Here is a 21,698-nt window from a genome sequence, read left to right on the forward strand (position 1 = left end):
GGTTCCACTCTTTTTTTTAATTTTTATTTCAGAGAGGAAGGGAGGAGAGAAACATCGATGATGAGAATCACTGATTGGCTGCCTCTGCACACCCCAAACTGGGGATTGAGCCCACAACCCAGGCATGTGCCCTTGACTGGGAATCAAACAGTGACCTCCTGGTTCATAGGTTGATGTTCAACCACTAAGCCACACTGCTGGGCTGGGTCCCACTCTTAAAAAGAGCAGACAACTAAGAATTTGAAAAGGCCTTTAATATGAAAGATGTCAAAACAAAGGAATATTCAAACAAAACAGAAAAACACTTCTCGGACATTAAAAAGTGTGATAGCAGAAAAAAGGGAAACTACATAGACAAATTGCAAAAACAAAATATTTTTTAAAGAAATCTTCCAGGGCAAAGCATATAGATGGAAAACAGAATAAGAATATTGGGTGATTAATCCAGGAAGTCCAGCATCCAAATAGCTTATTTTTCAGAAAGAGAAAGAATTAGGGGAAATCCACAAATAACTCAAGGAAATTTCTCAGAACTGAAGAACTTGACTTTCCAAACTTAAAAGTTTAAAGTACCCAGCACAATGGATGATCCACTATAAGACACATCATCGGCAAAATTTCAAAACATTACATACAGAGAAGATCCTAAGAGGTCTGGGGGTGGAAGCGAGAGGGAATGGACTCATGCAAAAAAGTTACAATCAGAACAGCATTGCATTTCTCAACATTTAGAAGAGAAAACACAATGGGTCAACGCCTTCAAGGTAATTCTAAGGAAAATCTTCACAACCTGGAACTCCATACCTAGCCAACCTGTTGATTGTGACACGAGACATGCAAGATCTCAAGAAATTTATCTCCCACACACTTTCTCAGGGAGGCAGTTAGAGGTGACAAAACAAGAAAGAATTCAGGAGATTGACATACATAACGTGACAGTGAAAGGATACACCAATTCAAGAGGTGTGTAAACAAACCTAAAGAATAAACCAAACTGGTATATACCAAAACAGGACATCTCTAAGACATACCCAATGAGTCTGAGCATATTAAAAGGAACTTGGCACAAATGAATGAGAGCTTAGGGAGAAATTAGTGACAAACACGAAAAACAAATGAAAAAACTCCATCCAAAAAAAATGACACAGGGATAAAACAAAGTAGTAATGGTATACTGCATGGCCGAGTTGTGAAAAGCCATAACGTAAAAACTACTGAACTAGCTAAATCGTAACTATAACAGAATCTTAAAGTGGTCCATGGGAATAGCAGGATGGTGAAAAAGAGCTAAATCTTCATTTTCTACACCAGAAAATCAATAGATGATACCTAAGATAGAAAAACCAACACAGTAAAATAAAGCAAGTTATCTAATGAGATGGAGGTAAATAATGTGAGAATCAGCAGAGTTGAAAGTGGTTGCCTCTGAGGAGTGGAAAACTTGTTGCTTTTTAGAATTCAATTTTTTTACACTAAGTGTAAAAAAGTGTGACAGTGAAAAAGTTAATTTTTCAAAAAGACAGCTTCATGCAGCCGAGGAAGCAACAACATTAAAGTTGCCAAAGCAACTACTACAGTGATAAGTTCAAGGGTTATCCCATATTATTATAAAGACCACTAGTGATCTCGAAATGGTATTATTCATATTGGTAAAAAGAAATTTAAAAAAATAAAACAAGCCCCAGAATAACCTCTTTCAGTAGGGAGGAATTCTGTATATAAATCAAGTAATATATGTACCTACAGTAAATCAAGTATTACATCAAACTAAGTCTCACACAGTTGAAGCACTTGGTATATAAATGGTTTGGAAGGGTAAGTTTCCTGGGTATGTTAAGTATTCCTGAGCATACCCTCTAGGAGCACCATGTTGACTTATCTAAAAGCCATGTACTTGCTCCTGTTTCTGCAACAGGTAACACTAAACAGTTACCCTGTATATTTTTTTAATGACTTGTGGTTTATATACTTCACTGTATATGTCCTGTATTGTAAGATACATACAGTGTCCTACTGTATTGAGCAAATGGCTATCCCAACATTAAATAATATCCATAGGACTACTGTGCTTTGAGTTAAAATTTTTAAAGTTCTCTTCCCCTTTATTATAGTCAGGCTAGGCCCGTCATTAGGTACTATTGATAGCAATTCCTCCTTCTAACTTATAACTCATTTGGCAAGGACTTCAAAACCAGATTGTTGTTGTTAGCTGTATGGTACGTAATAATAGAGACTAAGGGATAAAGTAACTTGCCTTTAAATAACCACAAGAGTTTTAGTGCCTAAACTAAAGGAAATGAGCAAACACACATATACTATATCATGGATAAGTGAGTACCAAAGAGCTGGATTTCAAATAGATTTGCGTGATTATATTTCAGCTGATTCAAAACTATCTATTGAACATCAAATAAAGTTGTATATATAATATAATGAGAATCATAATAATAATAAACTATATTTGCCTTGAGTCTTCAAAACTGCTGATTTATTCTCACTTGATTTATTCCTGCTAAAAAAAAAAAAAAAAAAAGGAAAAAAAAACAAAAAACAAAACACCACAAACCACCTAGCTAGTCCCAAAGAAGAGATCAGGTCCGGCTAGCCACCTTCTCTCCCTCATAAAAGTCGGAGCTTCCAAGGATGAGATATGTTGAGAACAGAGATATGATGGCAACACAGCTTCCTTTCCTACCCAGAAATGGCACTCCTCTAGTCCCACATTTACTCATTTAATAAAAGTTTATTGAGCACCTACTATGCACAGCATTGTGCTCAGTGCTGTAATTTTTGAAATGACAAAATTGTATATGTAGTATCTGACCCAGCCCTTGAAGTTTTCCTGACTTGATAAGGACAGTATGCCCCTACACAGCTGATTTAGAAAGCTAAAAACAGGAATGAGGTGTGCTTTCTCTCCTTTTATCAGCCCAGCATAAACTTCTGCTTTCCTCAAATCAATCAAAAATAAAAACAAATAAGGCACATTAAAAAAAAAAAATTCCCTCCCTTTAATTGACCAAAGTAAAGCCATGACATTTCATTTGGTAACCTCTCAGAATTATAAAAAAAATCATTGCATTTGGCCCAGCCCATATTGCCCAGGGCAAAACTTCCAGACAATTCTAATCCCATGGTGCTCGGTTCTTATAGACTGCATATTTTAAAAACATCTTCGGCATCCTAAATGGGACGCGCTCAGTGCGAAGCGTATCAGAGCTGGATGTATTGTTTATGTCCTTGACAAGCCTCGATTATCCAGGTCCTTTACCTACAACATAAAGATGTCAGTTTAATATTACAATTGGCTCAATTTAGGAGAGCTTCTCTACTGAGTTGGGTCACCCAGATGGGGAGGGATTACGTTGGATGCCCCTGCCCGGTTTGGCTTTGTGACTGGTTTGAGACTAGTTACCCTCTGCTTAGCCTTTGAAATACCTCTGTGAGGAGCAGTATAATTTACCTTCCAATATATCAAGGATTCCCAATCTTTTCTTCTGTTAGCTAGAAATGCTTCACAAATTCTACAGTAGCTCGAAAGCACAAGAACACTTTTTCCATCCCACCCTCTGCCCCACTGAAGCCTGACAATTATTAAAAGATCAAGTCCAGCCCCAAATGGAAATATATCACTGACAACACTGCCACAATGACAACAGACTAGGGTGTTTTCTCTCTAGGAACAATCTAAATAAAAACAAAATTCAAAATGAATTGCAAGCTACTTTTCAGACATTAAAAATGTCCCTATTTTAGAAATATGTAGTCCACTTTTAGCACTAGAACCGATGTGCAAAGATGACAGTAGAACATCTGCTCACCTTGTATATCCTTACTAGCCAATGCTCTGTGGTATATGCTTCCTCCAGGACATCAAGCTCAAAGTCTTTATTCCCAATCTCAGCATTCCGCACACGGTCAAAACCTGGTGGACGCTCTAGAAAAGGACAAAAAAAAAACGGGATACACTTATTTCTACAGTGCAGATTTCCTAAGGAATCTGAGTTTCACTCCTCTCTGCCACTTGTGACTTTGGGTGGTTAAGTATCCTATTTGTACCTTAATTTCCTCATATATAAAATGGGAATAATATTAATATTTACTTTTTGGGCTATTGTGAGAATTAAATGAATTAACAGATGTAAGTAACTTAGAGCCTTGCAGGGAAAAACACCGTGTTAGCTATTACTGTTTTTACTATCGTTATTAATGCTGCTAAGAATCACTCACTGGCTTCTGTGTAGACCTGTCCAAAGCGGTAGTAACACATCTTGTACATAAGGCAGTTGAGCAGCACTGGAGAACCCTCCCGGTCCACACGGAATTCCCCAGTTGGAGTATAATAATCATGCTCCTTGATATGTCTGCCTGTGTCTGTGCTCCCTCCAATCCGGACCATCCACAGAAACTTGTTGATGTCTAAGGAGAAAAAAGAAAGAAAAAGAAAGAACTGCTGAATTACAAAGATTGCTGGAGCTAAACTATCTAATGAAAAGCTCACTATTTCTAAGGAAATTCCCCAAATATTTTTCTAATGGGGAATGGCACCATTTAACTCATTTATAAAAACTGGAAAGACAATTTGTAGACAAAACATTTTCCCTCAAAATATACAGCTTGTCCTATAGATTAGTAGACTGCTAAAATCCTATACAATTGGTCCAGACTTAAGTCACAACTAAAATTAGTTCTAGATATTAGCTGGGGCTGAGCTGTCCAATACAGTAGCTACTAGCCACATCTAGCTACTGACATTTAAAATGAGGCTAGTCCAAATTAAGATGTGCTGTAAGTATTAAATAGTCCAAAAAAAAAAAAAGTGTATAAAATATCTGACTACATATTAAATAATAATATTCATATTAAATAAAATTATTAAAATTCATTTCTGGGAGGGGGGGTGGAAGAAGATATAGGGGGGAGAAATGGTGATGGAAGGAGACTTGACTTGGGGTGGTAAATTCACAATGCAATAAACAGCTGATTTATTATAGAATTGTACATCTGACACACATAATTTTATTAGCCAATGTCCTATTCAATATTTCCAAATAGACTGGCCTTATCAGATAATTGTATTAAATAAATGGTCTTTAACAATATCAAAAAAAAGCAGTTTTAATAATGGGGGGAATAATGTCACCCCCAATAAATTCAACTAAAAAGCTAAATAAGAATAAATAAAATTCATTTCCACTATTTTTATTTTGATCTGGCTAACAGACATTTTAAAATGACATATGTGGTCCCGTCCAATGTAGCTCAATGGTTGAGCATTGACCCCATGCACCAAGAGGTTGCTAGTTCCATTCCTCATCAATGCATAAGCCCAGGTTGCACTAGGCACACACACACACACACACACACACATATATATATATATACATATATATACATATATATATAAAATACACACACATATATATACATATATATACATATATATACATATATATATAATACACACACACACACACACACACATATATATATATATATAAAACATTTTAAGCTGGAAGATTACTCTCTGGCTTAACCCTACTAAAAAATATTAATATTAAGTTCATTTCAGAAGCTTTATGTTGTGGAACTACTCCTAGACCTTAGACAAGTACAGCATGCTGTACCTACATGAGAAATATTTACATTTACTTTCTACTTGTTGCCAAAAAAAATCTCAAGTTGCAAATACTTAGGAATTTCCCCAACTAAGAAAATATGTTAGTAAGATAAAGGACAGAAAAATAGGAGCAACATCTAGTTTTCTTAGAATCTATGCCCTATAGCCAGAAGTAGAATCTAGTACATTACCATCAGAGGAATACCCAGTAAGGCCTCCAAAAATGACCAGTACATAGCTAACATCAAGCTCCCTCATGATCTCATAGGCTTTTTCTTCTGTGGATGCCATTGCCTAGAAAAAGACATGCACATTTCTCAGAACAAAATTCCAGGTCATATGATCCCTCATGGAGAAATACTTCCCACTAGACCCTGTGGGCCAAACACTCAAATGATCCCTTTACCTCACCTGTCCTACTCGAGAAATATGGGTATTATTCCACGTATTATTGTCCACTAAAATCGTCCGATTCGCCATAGCTGTAATCTGGTAGCCATAATCCCACCATGACATGACCTTAGCATCCTGAAAGAAGTAATGGGAAATGAAAATAACAAGCTTTTCCCACTGCCTCCAAAAATCACATACAAGAAATGGAGTGGAAAGGCATCTGATAGGAAATGAGGCATGGCTAATTAATTTCTTCACAAAGTAATGCATGCAACAAAAAATAAATCTTTGCATCTGGTCCTACATTTATATATAATCATGAAATCTCAGTGCAAATAATACAATCCAACATTCCCAATACTTTCATTGTAGATCACTTTTTTACAAACAAGTATAATGGAGTGGGAAATATAGGGGACTGTTCCATGTTTCCAAATAGACTGGCCCCACCAATGAAATAAATGGTCTTTAATATATTTTTTTAAAATCAGTTATAATAATGGGGGAAACACAAATCACAGAATATAATGGGAAAGGATTAAAAAATTCTTAAAGTTGTGACTCTTCACGAATCTAACTCAGAAGTGCTATTTCTAATAGCTTCTGCAAAGGAAATCACTTCAGCCCTGACCGGTTTGGCTCAGTGGGTGGACTGAGTTCGATTCTGGTCAGGGGCACATTCTCAAGTCGTGGACTCAGTCCCCAGTGGGGGGTGTGCAGGAGGTAGCCAATCGATGGTTCTCTAATCGTTGATGTTAATGTTTTCATCTCTTTCTCTCTTCCTCTCTGAAATCACTAAGAATATTAAAAAAAAAAAGGGGGGGGGGAATCACTTCAGATTCTCAGAGGTATAAAACAAAATGTTAAAAGTGGTTATCATTAAGTGATTCCATTATGGAAAATTTGTCTTTTTTCTTCTATTTTCTGACTTTTTTACAATGAACATGTATTATTTATCTGTAACTTTTCTTCTTCTTATATAATTGGGATAGTCCATCTCATGATAAAATCACCATCAATACCAGTAAGGATCATTATAGAGGAAATCCTGAATTGAGTGGAGGTGGCCTTTAAAGCTCATTCAACACTAGAGTCTTATAGTTACAATTTCTCCAAGTTTTCCATCCTTCTAAAAGCTCAGATTCACCATAACATCAAATGTCTCCCCCTTTATCCTACCCACAACTCCCCTTTTCCCAAATCTTTACCTCTGGAGTATTGTGACGAAGCCAATAGTACGCTTCTCGAAAATCATCAAAAATTATTCTACTGCCATCCCCACCACGAGCAGACAGCACAATGGAGGGCGAAGAGTAGGCCTCACTGGTCACCCAGGTTGAATGAAAGGTGTAGGTAATGAGAAAGAAAGCCATGACCAATATCATCCCACTTGCCACCTAAACAAGGAAAACAATGTGTTATAAAACCAAATTAAATTTACACAACACAGAACAGTTTCTTATACACAGTCAATAATATAAATGAATCAAAATAAGTCTGGGACTATGTAAGTTAATTCTGACCACTTATGACAGTCCTCTTACTCCCTTACTCAAAAACAAAAACATACACAAACATACACACACGGACACATAGTTTCCCAAGCCTGTTCTTAGTGTTGCTTTATACCCACTTCATTCTTAATGGGGTAAGTAGAATCCTGTTGCTTCTTGCTCTTCTTGTCTGGACGACTTATGTCCAGATTCTTCATATAAGTGGACAGTACCTGGGAGACTCCAATGCCAGAAAGAATGCACATAACAGGTGCCAATACTAGCATTAGACGCACCTGAAAGAGACAGGTGCAAGATTACAGTCTAATCAGTGTTTTTTCAAATTATAGTTTTCAACCTATGAGTACATCATGACATTAATTTAGGGGTTTTTAACAAACATGACTTTTCAATGAAATAGAACAAAATAGGAGAGAAAATAATTGATAAATCTACAGTAGTAGAAGTATATATTTCTTATCCTTTGTTTTTCAGTTATACATATATGTACATATGTATGAGTCCTGAGTAATGTTAAATGTTTCTTAGCGTGTGAGAAACAGTCTTGTTATAAGATATAAAACCTCTCCTGTTTTAACAACTCAACAAGCCTCCATCATATCCCTTTTTAAGACATCCAGGAAGAGAAGGGAAGGGTCCTGCCCAGGGTTACTTTCTCCAACAAGGGCAGAAGTGTCTCTGCCTAACACAGGATCGTGAATACAAGAAAGGTAGGCCCCGCAATCAGAACGCATGAGTGCTCACACTTTCCTGTGAAGGATCAACCAGTGAGCAGTTTTACAAGGCAGCCCTCAATGCTCAGAGGGAAGCATCTGCACAATCACCAGAACTTTCTGCATCCTGCTATGCAGGAAACAAAACAGCACCCAGAGTTAGGAGCGGGAGGGAAGCTGTGCTAGGACTGAGGGACTTCCTCACCATTACAGCTGAGAAGTACATGCTGGTCACACCATACATGATGATGAAAATCCGGGCATCAGACAGGTTGCTAAAGCAGTAATAGAGGCCAACTACAAGAGTAAAAGAAAAAGCAGCTAAAAAAACAATCATACATACATGGGAAGATGTGCACTACCAGTCTTTAAAATAGCAAAAAACCAGAAACCGCATAAATGTCCAACATTAAGAAGGAAAATTAGAGCATATTTTACTTTATAAAATTAATATGCTACAATTAAAATACTGCTATAGAGATTATGGACCATTTGCCTTCTCCATTACACATCTCTGTAGTTTTAAAAAAGTTAACAAATGATGTATCTTAAATATTATTTCTCTAAAACAATACTAAAAAAATTATCATGATTCCTTATGAATTTAAAATAATTGGGAAAAACTAGCATTTAATTTTTATTCAATAAATAATTGGATGAATATACATAAAAATGCTAATAGTAGCAACAGATATGTGGTGAGAATTCCTGAAATTTTTAACTTTTTTCACTTATCTTTTTTTTTTTTTTTTTTTTTACAACAGATAACTTAGTTTCCTAGTAAGAGAAAAATGTATGTTATTTTATAAATTTTTAAAGGAAGCCCAGTACAATGGGTAAACTCTAAAAAACATATCTGGATTGGCCGGAAGATACATTAGATGAAGAGGCTTCACAATCAGCCAGGGCCATTGTGGATTTCAATGCTGCTGATTAAGGGGGAGGACCCAGGGATGGGCAGTGGGAGAGAGGTACACTAGAAGTATTCCCACACACACACCCTGAATACACATTTTCACACCTAAATGAGCACAAAACTGAGTCCGAACTTTCCCAGGTCTGCAACTACTTACTTCTACCATTTACTCTGCTTCAGAAAAAAAAACTTAGCCATCCTCTGTACTACACAGGGTAAGTAGGCAAAGAAAAAAAACACACAAGGATGACAATATTTTACTTATTTTGAAACAAATGACGATTCTTACAAAGAAGGCCACTTTAGAACACAGACCTGGAAACATGAAGACAAGAAGCTGTAGGTCAAAATAGTATGAAGACCAGGTGGTAGGCTGATGCTCAGACACAGAAGCAATGATGGGGATGTTGTTCTTCGCGTAAGAAGGGTCCAGCAGTGAGTAGAAACGCCCCGTCCAAGGAGATATTTTTCCTGGCAGCAAAGACAACAAATATTTCACAATCACTCCTGGAACAAAATAACATCTAATCCTAACTAATCACAACTTCTCATTTCAATAAGATTCTCAGACAGAAGGACTAGGTTTTTTGTTCAAATGGCATCAATACTTGGAGAATTTCACTCCTTCCTTTTTTTTCTAACTTTTCATCAGAAAAGCAAGCAAAATAAAGTCAGGCAGTACATAAACTCAGACAGGAGGCAGAAGTGCTTCCTAGAAGGGTTTAGGCCAAATCTGGTCAAACCAAGGCCAACTCTATAAGTCTACTGTGTTCTCTAGTGCTGCTCCAGATTAGACAATACACTGAAACTTGGCAAAATCACATCAGCCTCTGAGAAGTGGAAGTGAGGAAAATGTGGCATGCCAACCAAACTAAATAGCTGTGGTGTAGCGCACATGGGATCAGATGAGCCCATGCTGTAGGGTTTAGCAAGCAATGTTAGGACTTCTCCCACCCTACCATCAGGAACCAAAAAAAGAAAAAAGGAAAACAATTAGCAAGGTAAGATATGGTCCTTTGATCAAGTGTGATTCTTCTGAGATGAACAGCTGCTCTAACAAAACATTCTTTGTTTTGCTTAATCGAAACACTAGACTGACAAGTGAAATAAATGTCGAGGAAGTAGGACTTTGTATGTTAATAATGAAAAGAGAAATAAGAGAAAAAGAAGGAATCTTTCTTAACCCATATTTTTTGAATTTATGCTATGTCCAAACCCATTCACATTTAATACTAAAAGACATGAACCTTTCCTACCTGTCAGCATGAGGAGAGTTCCCACGGTGAGAAGGACAAAGCCGACCAGGGAGATGACACTTCGAAAAAGAACTTCAAATTGCTGAGGGTTCAACTTGCTGCGCAGATAATCCACAAAGGCATGGATCTGGCAGAGGCCAAAGACCCCAAAGGCTGCCATGTGCTCAGACGAGAGGACAGGCTGTTGATGAAAGTATATGTATGAGACTAATGTTAGAAAAAGAAGGGGTCCAGTCTAGACCTGAATTACCCTGACCTAATTCAGACCAATGGGGCAAATGAGTTCTAAAGCCACCAAGGAACTAGGGACAACCTAGAGGAGGGTCTAAATCACCTGCTATGTTTTCCAAAGAATACATACGCTATCACATCTCTGGCTTTTGCTCAGGCTATTCTTTTAGCCTGCACTGCAGTTTTCTCATTATCCTAAAATTTGCATTCACTGAAATTCTCATCACTCAAGGCCCAATGCAAATATTGTTTTCCCCCGATCTGCCAAACTGAAATCCATCACTCCCCTCTACGTTCTCTAAACTTTAGATCTCTTCGATCATGGAACTTTGTTTACCTGTTCTCATACTCCAGTAGGTATCATGATCATGGGAGGTGGCGGGGGGGAGGGAGAAGATTGCTGAGCTCACCCCCAGTCGGTCTGTAGTGAGGCACCAGAATTTGCATTTCTAACAAGTTCCCAGATACTGCTGGTCCAGGAACTACATTTCCAGAACCACATACTTTAGACTATAGACAGATGCGTGTACGTCTTTTCCCCCAGCAAGACTGGACATATTGTTTCTTTTCACATTTCCCAGTGATTAGCAAACTGCAGATAGGTGGTCAGTAAAGAAATACTTGCTGACCTCTGAATAAGGATTCCACTTTCATGAGACCGACATGAGAAACCAAACACACTATATTATTTGGATTGAATAGTTGTCTCTTAACTCTGGAGGGTAATGTGCTAAAAGATTTGTGCTCTGCTTTCTGAAATATGTTTGCTTAGGCCCCTTTAAGAAGCTTAGGGATCATTATCATTAAATGGTGTCATTATCATTAAAAAGTATTAGGAATAAACTTTGATCACTTTTATCAAGGCAGCTCAGCCCAACTACTTCTTTCTCCTCTTCCTACAAACCCAAGCCAAATTAACAGTCAGACTTCATGGAGCGAACATTAACGAACTTCTGGAAGGAGACTTTAATGACCAATGATTCTGTTATTTCAGTTAACACCAGCAATCCAAGGTGAGACTGTGAATAAGTCTTACTCTCCTCACCAGGATCCAAGATAAATCAGTGTCGGTGGAGCTGGTTAGAACAAGATGCTGAAAGTCGCACTCGGCCTACAGCTCACCTGGAAGCCCACGAAGGAGATCTGCATGGAAAGAATGGTGCCCAGGCAGTAAACGGTGCAGTATGCCACATAGATCCGGTGGGAGAAGCGCCCCGTGAGCATCAGCACCAGAACGTGGAGAGGGATCAAGTTGATCAAGAACACGTAGCCTCCCCACGAAGAGACCTATGACCGGATGAAAGAGAACAGTTCCTCTGAGCACTCCTCCTCCTCCTCCCACCGCCAGCATGCCTTGGAATGTTACCTGTGACCTTTTTAAAGAACGTATCTTTATAATAACTAACAAACTTTACTTATGCCAAGTGGCTTAAAGAGTTTAAATAACTGATTTCTTTAAATAGGAAAGCCAAATTCACGCCATTGCTATAACTCAACCCCCTGTTCCCTGTGGCTCCTGACGTCAAAATCACAAAATAAGAGGCACCCGACCTTCAGGGTGGGTTACTCTAGATGCAAGCTATTTTAAGCTCCCGTGGAGAATTTAGGGATATGTGGGAAACATGAGCAAGTGGAAGCAGTTAAAGGAAGAAGTCTAAGAGTATGTGTAAAATCAAACAAATATAGATATATAAAGGGGAGCATATCAGAAAAGAGAGTTGGCCAACTAATATGCACCCATAGGAAATATGGTATCTGGAAAACTTTAAAAATTAAAACATCTTGCTATTATATAATCAACATCCATGCCTGCTGTGGGTTAGTCTTTGTATGGATACAAGAGACAGTAGACTTCTAGCTTCCATTCCATAGTCTCAAAGCTCAAGAGCTACTTCCAATTTATAATAGTTGACCCCAGTAGGTATTCAAACATAGAGAAACTCCTAGAAGAAAGAAGTGAAAAGTTACCATGTAGAAATAAGCAAGGGCACACTTGGCTGCCCAATAGATGGAACCAGTCTTTACTGCTTTGATCCACATGTAGTAAGTGAGTAGCATGCAAAAGATGGCAATTCCTGCAGAAATAATGCAACAAAAAGTCAATAAAGGGCCATACTGGCATACTTTTTAAGAACACCACTCTGGAACAAACTGCCTAATTCATATTTTACTACCCATTTATAGCATAATTATTGTACAAATCAGTCCATAATAGTTTCTACTTCATAAGTGTTGTGAAGACAAACTTAATAATTACATGCTAACATATATCTCGCACACAACAAGCACTCAGTAAGTGTTGGCCATTATCATTACTATTCTTTCCAGTTAATAAATTCCCTGCTAGTATAATCCTAAATATATCCCCTACATCTTGCATTTTCATCTTACTACAAGCAGATTCTTCTTTCCAGACACACTGCCCCTCTTTAATATTTGCCTGTTGGAAGTACCAGCCTCAGGGTCCAGTTCACCTAAACTACTTCCCAATAGCCTTCCCTGGTTCCCAAATCTGAATTAATGTCTCCTTTAACTACATTCCCAAAGTATTCCATTCATATTTCTCTCTTGGTACACAATACTATCTGCTTGTTACTAGTTATTTTTATAGACCCATACTATATTTACCTTCCTTCATAAAATACAGGCCAATATAATTTTATTCATTATCTATCTCTATAATCTTATTCATTACTATCTTTATATACCTAAAACTTCTTTCCTAATAACACTCAATAAACATAGGTTGAATTGAAAATATGAAGTAAAAATCATAGTTTTAAGAACATCCATGCTGCTCATCTATAATAGGAAAATGAAACAAATAAATAATGTTAAAACAAGCGTGCCATTCAACACTAATAATTAACTCTACTTTTATAAGTCCAGGGATGAGTCAAATGCTACCTCCTTTCTAGAAGAGAGGACAGGAAGAGAATATAAACTTTTCTGAGATCCTTTCCTGCCTATTTCTAATCTTCTTGCCCAGATACCACTTTTGCTATTGCTAAATAATACATGTGAACCCAGGTTCTACTGCACATTGTGAAGTTTCAGGGGAAAATGAAGTGGACAGACCTTCCTTGGCATTTCAGTCTTACCTTCATTATCATAGGAGCCAGCTACAGATCGGGAGATATACCCAGGAACTACAGCGATCATGGCAGCAGCAAGAAGTCCAGCCCCTGCATCCTGTAAGGAAAGAAGGACAACAGGAAGTTAACACCAACGCATCTCTGAGAGGATCCACTAGTCCTTTCTGTTTAACATGGGCTCAGAGAACAGCCAACACTTTCACAGGTAAATGTGATGCTAGAAATGTTCACAGCACAAGACAGCTAAAAACTTCATACCAACTCCCCATGATGGTATCAAGTCTGAAACAGAACACATATGCTAAGGACAGACAAATCACGTAAGCTGTCAGACATCAGACTCTGGCCCCGAGTGGGCTGTTTGGCTGGTGAATCCCCAGTCTTATGAATCCCTACCGCTAACAGTATCTGTGACACTGCAGGAATACCAGTCACACTTCTAAAAGCTATACAAGTATAAGCAAAGGAAGACAATTATTATTTGAGCTAAAAAGCCCACAGTGCTAGGTGATAATCTATCCGGACTAAAGATTCCAGGAGCTTAGATAATCAAGCTGCACTATCACCAGGCAATCTGTGAGCTCAGGAGAGAGGAACAACAGAATGTAACTGACACTCAACGTGAGGAAGAACCTGTCTGTTAATAAGAGTCAAATTGGAAACAAGGGCAGCAAGGGAAGCATGAAAAGGCTCCCAAACTAAACTCAAGTTTCCCAAACCTTCCTACTAGTTTAACACCTCTCAAGTGTCTCCCTGACACCATAACCACGACTAAGAATAGCCTCCAAAGAGCCAGGGTCAGCAATGTGAAACCTAGAAAGAGAGGCGGAATTATGGAGTCTCCTACAGAAGCCAAGTGGTTTAAGAATTTTAAAATAAATCAACAAATAACCAACCACTTTACAATTATGTCCTGTAGTTGTTTTTCCCTCTCCTTTAGAGTGTGAGGTCTTCAAACCTCACATTTCACATTTTAAATATTTCCCCTCCCTTATGGAACAATTTACATTTGATCTCCAAATGTTCTCTTTAAAGGACAAACAGTTGTTAATGATAAGAAACCACCTATTCTAGGGAAGAGCTGGAGTGAACCAATAATTCGGCACAGCAAAAACTGTCTTTAGCCTCTGGATCCCTGCTAAGGTTGGTTCAGTCCCCCACCCACCGCCATTGACTACAGACATTCAACTACATTCATTCCCAAGCCTCCTGTCACCACAGACCCTTCACCTTGAGCTCTTTGGTAAGGTGGTACGTGACGATAGTGGTGAAGGAAGAGAAGAGAGGGGCCAGGAACACACAGACATTCCGAATGTCAATGGTGATGTGGAAAAAATGGAGTACATGGTAGATTGCAGCAGAGGTGATCATTAAGCCTGCAACAGGAAGAAGAAACTCCATTAAGTTATCTATAATAATAAAATCGTTATATGCTAATTAGACCAGACAGCAGAACGACCTTCCGGACATCCATCCAGATGACCTTCTGGACGAAGCCAGGGCTGCGAGGGCCGAGCCCCTTGCATGAATTTCATTCATTGGGCCTCTAGTCCTAAGATAAAGCACTTAAGGGAAAATGCAAGTATCAATAAAGTAACAACACAGGTTTTGACAAACCACCAGAAATACTAAGACAGCAACTACTATAGGCTTATATTTCTCTCTTAAAGGTTCAGTCAAAAGTACAGAATTTAGGAAGAACTATCCAGGCCTACTCTCCCATACCCATTCTCTGTCTATATAAGATCCACTTTTAGGACTCTGCAATCAGAATGAAATTACAAGTGTCATAAAATGAAAATATTAGAAATAAAATAGGAGCTCCAGTGGCGCAATCGGTTAGCGTGCGGTACTTATACAGCAGTGCTTGCAGAGTGATGCCGAGGTTGTGAGAAATAAAATAAATTGTTCCACAATTACAAATACTATTTCTGTTTTGTAAAAAAGAATCCTGTTTCACTCACCTGGGTAAATCGTTCCACCAATGATTCGGCCCAATGGGTACCAGGCCCGGTCATCAAACCAGTTATGGAATTTATAAAACCCCTCCTCAGCAAGGAACCGGGTAGTCCGATAATTAAAGTACCTACAGCAAGGGGAAAAGGATCCATGTCTTCACCTCGTCATACTCAAACATTTGTACTAATTTGCAGTAAATTTTGCTCCTCAGATTACACCACTAAGAAATGTATCATTACTCCAATAAAAGTCAGTTTGCTACCCAAAATTATGCCAAGCATGAAAGTCATTTTATGCTACTGTAAGTCTCATCTGTAGGTTCATGCTTGGCTCAACCAAAGCACGCTTCCCTTGCAAGAAAGTGCAGCTAAAGCCTAACATGCTAAGAAGGCGCTCTCTCTAGCAGGACACTGCAGCTGGCTGGCGTGTCGTGGGCACTGCCACAAGTCAGAGAGTTCAAGCACCCAAAAGACAGAACAGCTGAGCTGTGGGCACCAATAAATTTGGCTCTTTTCACGTGACAGGAACATGCAAGAGGACATTTCCATACTACATACAAGGACACATGGATAAGTTCAAGTGATGGGCATCTCTAAAGATGGTGGCTTACCACCATCTGCCAAGATGAACATTTTTTAACCCACTCCATAATACAAGCTTCTTAATTCTCATGCTATTTAAAATAGTTCTAAATGCCACCTACATAGGAGTGTAAAATGTAAATTACATAAAAATTTTTTAAATAAAATGCTTAGTATTATCCATGGAAAGACACAGTTCTTTAGGTCCAAGCTATGTGACCTCTTAAGTTTCTCACTTAAAAAGTAATTTTTTAAAAGGCAAAAAATATAAATAAATAAGTAAATAAATAAATGGAATTGTCTAATTACTAAAGATAATCATGACTAATCATCATTCCTGCTCACCCCTCTAATCCTATTTCCTCCTTGGTCAGTCACGTTTTCACAGCTAAAGCAGAAGTGGCAGAAATCTCTATCTGCTAATGAATGTTGTTTTGGTAACTGTCAAAGAGACAGAAGGGCTCAGGGTAACAGGCAGTCAACATGTGTCAGAAATGTGTCCTTTGCCTACCAGTAGGAGAGGCAGAGGGAGGCGGGAAAAGTGTAGGTTAGTGTGAATAGGTCTGGGGTAGTGTCACACCTCGGGCCTCAATTTTCTGCTCTGCAAGAGGAAATGTCACATCACAAGATCTTTACAGTCTATCCCAGCTCTGTGACTACAGAGCAGATATTCTTGCTTTCCCTGACATCTCACCTCAATGTGTGCCCACATAGAAAGAAGGTCCTGACTGGTCATTAAGAAACAAGGATGTGAGTTTCCTCATTCATGAGAAAAAATATGAATTGTTTTAGGGGAATCCCAAAGAAAAGTATCCATATGCCTTCAAAGTGCTTTCTAATATCTATACAAAACAACAAATTTACAAATACAAGCAGGAACATTTTGAATCAATGCTCCATACGCTGAATAGGCTATGTTTAAGACATCAATATTTCAAAAACCTATAATTCTAGCTCTCCAAATTTTAATTAAGCCTTAGGCAACATAACATGATGACTCCAGTGTCTAGAGACAGACAAACCTAGACTCAAAGCTTAGCTCCTCTACTTATTAAAGTTGTAACCCTGAATTTTCTCTTTCAGCTTCCTGTCTTATTTGTGAAAAGGAGATAAAGTACTACCTTCACTCATCGGGCTGTAGTTAGGTTTAAGAGATAATCCATAAAACAGTGCTTGGAACAAAATGAATGCTCAATAAATGTATTTCACCTGTATCTTTTTTATCTAATAAGCAAAATCCCTAATCAAACTAATATGTTTAAGTTTTTCTCAGAGTCCTAGTACTTTACTGATAGGTCCAATTTCTACTATATAAATTGTTAAACAGGAAAAAAAAAAAAAAAAAAAGCCATGGATCTCAAGTTTTTAGCCTAAAAACATAGAACAGGCCCTTTTCCCTAACTGTTGACCCAACTGAGAAGCAGACCTTAAAGTGGTAGGCATACCAGTAATGTCTTACATTCTTTATAAGTTTAAGAGACTCACTTGATTAATTCTAACAGAAATGTTTCAAAAGAAGACAATTATATCCTTTGGAAAACTTGAGCAGTTTCCCCCCTAAATATGTAGAAAATGCATCCCCATCACTAAGCACTGACTGGAATGTGAATTTGAAACCCATGAACCTGAATGCTTCTCAAAGAAAGCACTGGGCCAAGCAAATGTACTCACGGATCAAACTCGTGGATGACACTTTCAAATCTCAGGACAGCGAAGAGACGAGTGGAGAATGCTGCAAATACCAGAGAATTAATATTTCAATGTGCCATGAATAATAATAGTAGACAATGGAATTTTAAAGATAATAGTATTATCCAGCACAGAAGCATAAAATATAAAAGGATGCCTAATGTTTATCCTTCCCACATAAAGAGAAGTTCACTTTCTCCAGATAATGATACCCACATTTTCCACTTAGGCAGGACACATTTACCGTATTTTTCGGACCATAAGATGCACGATTTTCCCCCCAGAAGTGGGGGGGAAAAGTCCCTGCGTCTTATGGTCCAAATATAGCCTACACATATACTTTTAAAAAAAAGTTTTTTTTACTTGCCCGGCTCTGTGTGGTCTCTGTGTGCTTGCCCTGCTCTAAAATGGTTCTAAATGCTGCTGTTTACTTTACAGGGTTGATTACATGTGTTTATGACTGTGATGTTGGGTTTTAATGCACATAAAATATTTTAGGACACTATTTGTTTCAGAATCTTTTTTTCTTCATTTCCCTTCTCTAAAAACTGGTGTGTCTTATGGTCCGAAAAATACGGTAACTAGTTACTATCAATGCCTCTAATAACACATCCACCTATTACTACTGCCCTCAACTTACCTGGTCATCTTCTATATATGCTGAGTTCCCCACAACTGACCTTAACTTTGGAGCAAACTGAGAGATAAGACAATCAAGACTATACTTACAACTCATAAAAAGGTAAAATATCTAAAGGCAGAAATACTAAGGTAGGCAATCACAGTCTTTTTGAAAATTCAGTATCCAAGGGTCCTCAGTATCTCATTCAGCCCTATGAGAAAATAGAACCAGCGCAGCATGCTCCCCATTCTTTCCCAGATGTCGCTAGTTCTTTTATAACCCTGTTCTTTTGCCTTCATAAAATTACACTGATGGAGGACAGTAAAAGGAACACATTCTGCTGAAAACAATAAGAATGCCATTCTTGATTTTTTTTCCTCCCAAGAGTTTTTCCTTCCCATCCCCCAAAGAAAGAGTGCAAATGCACACTCACATAACACAGCAGCCATTGACAGAATGAGAAGCTTCAGAAGTGTGTCCTGCTTCTCATAGGACAACCGCAAAAATCCCAGCTTAGTCATCTTGGCATCGATGGGTGGCAACAGATGACACTCAAGGAGCTAAAACGGAAAAATCAAGACCATAGGATGATATTGAACACCTTCCATTTACCCAATTCTCTTTCATACTTTTTTATTCATTAAAAGTAATTGGTCACTTGCTTATTTTATGGTGGTAGAGAAACATGAAGGAGATGAGAGCCAAAGAATACATCGGAGAGGGTCAGGGCTAATACTAACGCCTGAGTCTTGCCTGAATTACGGTCAACTGGCAAGGAATTTGGGCACAAGTCAAGTGTGTGTGTTAAGACTAAAAAGAAATGATTAGACCTATCACCATAATTCTGTCTCCCACGTCCTCACAGCTAACAAGTACACACATAAAATTGGCAATAGGGTGGTACAACAAGTGTACAGAGAAAACACAGAAATAGAAAAATGGGGGTTGGAGGAAGAGATATAAAGAACATAGAAAAAAATTGGCAACAGCGAAAAAATTAATTACAAGGAGAAAGAGCATTCAAGAAGAGGTAGGGATGTATGAACGCAAGCAAGGGATGGATATTGAATAAAGAACCGAAAACAGAAATAGAAGCCTGACTGAATCAGCACAATTTGCAGGTCCAAATTTCAGTTTCAACTGACTGGCTACAAGCTTCCAAGGACCAGTGGCTGCAGGGTCAACTAAAAGAGCATGATTGACCGCTAATGCGGGTGTTTTTATAACATAAGCTGGTTAAGGGCTCAGTGATCAAGAACACAACAATAAAGGATATGCAACACAGTCCACGGCTGCAGGGGGATCAAAAGGAACTGTGGCTCTCTTGATCCCTTCCCTCCCACCCCCCTGAATTACCAGGAGTGGGAGCTGGGGGAACAACACCGGACTGGGTGGAAGGCATGAAGAATCCTATGTTCCTAGCTCAACAGTGAGAAAATCAAGCATTTTTTCCATAATTAACTGTCAGAGATGCAGTTATACATGCGTTTATTTATAATTGCAACGGAATGCCTTATCTTGAAATCAAGAATAAACACCTAACTCCAGGAAGTCAATATCCCAGCCACATCCCTCAGGTTTGCATTTCTTTTCTGGAATGCCTGAAACAAAAAAACTTAATACTGCTGAGTTGATATGATCGCCACCTAGAATGGGTAAGAGAGGGAAGGAGAGTAGCAGAACCTCGACCTGAAAGCTGAGCACAGGGGCTGGTAACCTAAGGCCGGACCTTAAAGGAGTTCTCAGTGAGCTCTCTGATCCTTTTCCAACAGCCTCAAGCAAGCACGAGCAAAGGCACTTAAACGCTCCGCATCCCTTCTCCCCAGTGTGCCTGCAAGCGTGGCACCCTTGTCCCACCCGGGTTATAGCTTCGGAGACAGCACCTTCCCGCCCCCGTTTGCTTGCATCCTTCCCCACCCTCCCATACTCCTTTTCTCCCCTCCTCCCCCCTCCACTCACCCCTGCACCGGGACTCCGACCCTCTGACAGCCCCACTGCGAGACAACCGCCACCTCGGCATCCTGAGCGCCTTTTCCTCCAGGACCAATCCCAAGATCCCGGCAACTCCGCACACCCCCCTACCCAAGTGCACCCGCTTCCCAGACCTGCACATCTTTCCACTCCGGGGCACCCCACCACCACCACCACCACCACCACCACCACCACGCCCCACGCCCCCTCCTCCACGCTGGCCAGGCTGCCTCCCCGATCCCTTCGGATTTGGAGCCCCACCTCTGGCACTTCCTCAATCCCACCGACGCCCTAGGCCGCACCTGCCGCTAATCCTCCAGTTCGATCCCGCGGCCTCCTCACCAGGCCGGCGGCGTTGCTCGGGAATCCGCTCAGCTCCCACAGCCATCCGCTCAGCGGCGCACTCAACCCTGGCAGGGGCCGCCAGGTCCTCCTCCCGGACAGCCCCCCATTGGCTGGCTCAGGGTCGACCCGCCACTTCGGAAGAATGATAGGGCTGGGGAACTGTCTGTCAGATCCAGAGGCGGGAACGAGGCCGCGCTCCCACTTCTTGAATGGGAACTACAGAAGTCAATTAGCATCCGGGAGGCGGGACTTTGTGCTTCCGCCGAGCTGTGATTGGCCTTCCGCCGAGAGCGAGCGGGCCGAAAGAGCGTGCTCCAGGCAGTTTGGTTGAGAGCCGAGGAGTGACGTGTCGGTCTGAGGACCGCGAGGAAATCGCGCGTTGGCGACGGGGTGGCCCGTTGACCTCAGCCACGTGACCAGAAGCGGAAACTACGCGAAGGAGCCACCTAAATACACAGGTATCTATTTCTTGTATTTATTTTCCACGTTCATAGATTTCCCCCCCCCCCCCCCCAAGTAACTTTTTCAGAAAAGCTGAACGGAAAGCAAACAGTGCTTTTATTTTGTCTTTAAGCACTCGCACAGCTAGGGTTAGAGTTATAGGGACACAACTGGGACCATCCTATTCCCCCCCACACACAGAGAAGCACAGACATTTTGAAGGCATTCTAGTTTTACCTGGAGTTGTGTTCTTGAGAAGTTTAATGCCAATGAATCACATTCCTTTGTTAGGTAACCTATTTTTCTCTGGTAAATTATTTTTTTCTTGGAGATCCCATTTATGGAGGTTTCC

At 39.6% G+C, this 21,698-nt stretch overlaps 1 protein-coding gene across 4 annotated transcripts; it reads right to left on the bottom strand.

Moving 5' to 3' along the window:
- Positions 1-237: 237 nt before the first annotated feature.
- On the bottom strand, positions 238-21,052 carry STT3A (STT3 oligosaccharyltransferase complex catalytic subunit A). Of its 4 annotated transcripts, XR_006742347.1 has the most exons (19): positions 20,863-21,009; positions 19,023-19,149; positions 17,950-18,010; positions 15,703-15,824; positions 14,969-15,114; positions 13,745-13,835; positions 12,612-12,718; positions 11,766-11,930; positions 10,413-10,593; positions 9,472-9,627; positions 8,446-8,537; positions 7,647-7,802; positions 7,222-7,410; positions 6,032-6,148; positions 5,812-5,914; positions 4,231-4,419; positions 3,822-3,937; positions 2,289-3,271; positions 238-2,100 (listed from the first exon to the last, which is right to left on the bottom strand). XR_006742347.1 is itself a non-coding variant. In XM_036449789.2 (18 exons), exons 2-18 carry the CDS (start codon positions 19,108-19,110, stop codon positions 3,233-3,235), a joined length of 2,118 nt encoding a protein of 705 aa, XP_036305682.1. In that variant the 5' UTR covers positions 19,111-19,149; positions 20,903-21,052; the 3' UTR covers positions 238-3,232. The 4 variants fall into 4 exon arrangements, 3 of the variants coding, with proteins under 3 accessions (XP_036305682.1, XP_036305683.1, XP_036305684.1); XM_036449789.2 differs by having other exon boundaries at positions 238-3,271; positions 20,903-21,052; XM_036449790.2 differs by having other exon boundaries at positions 238-3,271.
- Between the last annotated feature and the right edge of the window lie 646 nt (positions 21,053-21,698).

Source organism: Pipistrellus kuhlii, unplaced genomic scaffold (assembly GCF_014108245.1).
Source record: "Pipistrellus kuhlii isolate mPipKuh1 unplaced genomic scaffold, mPipKuh1.p scaffold_m20_p_20, whole genome shotgun sequence".
Classification (NCBI taxonomy): Eukaryota; Metazoa; Chordata; class Mammalia; order Chiroptera; family Vespertilionidae; genus Pipistrellus; species Pipistrellus kuhlii.

What these genes read in the sequence shown, in the direction of transcription:
- STT3A (XM_036449789.2), bottom strand. Translation starts at nt 19,110, where the DNA reads ATGACTAAGCTGGGATTTTTGCGGTTGTCCTATGAGAAGCAGGACACA. An exon ending in CCCTTGCTTATTTCTACATG is followed by an intron (nt 11,931 to 12,611) that starts GTAACTTTTCAC and finishes ATCCGGTCATAG; the next exon opens with GTCTCTTCGTGGGGAGGCTA. An exon ending in CTTACCCCATTAAGAATGAA is followed by an intron (nt 7,411 to 7,646) that starts GTGGGTATAAAG and finishes TTCCTTGTTTAG; the next exon opens with GTGGCAAGTGGGATGATATT.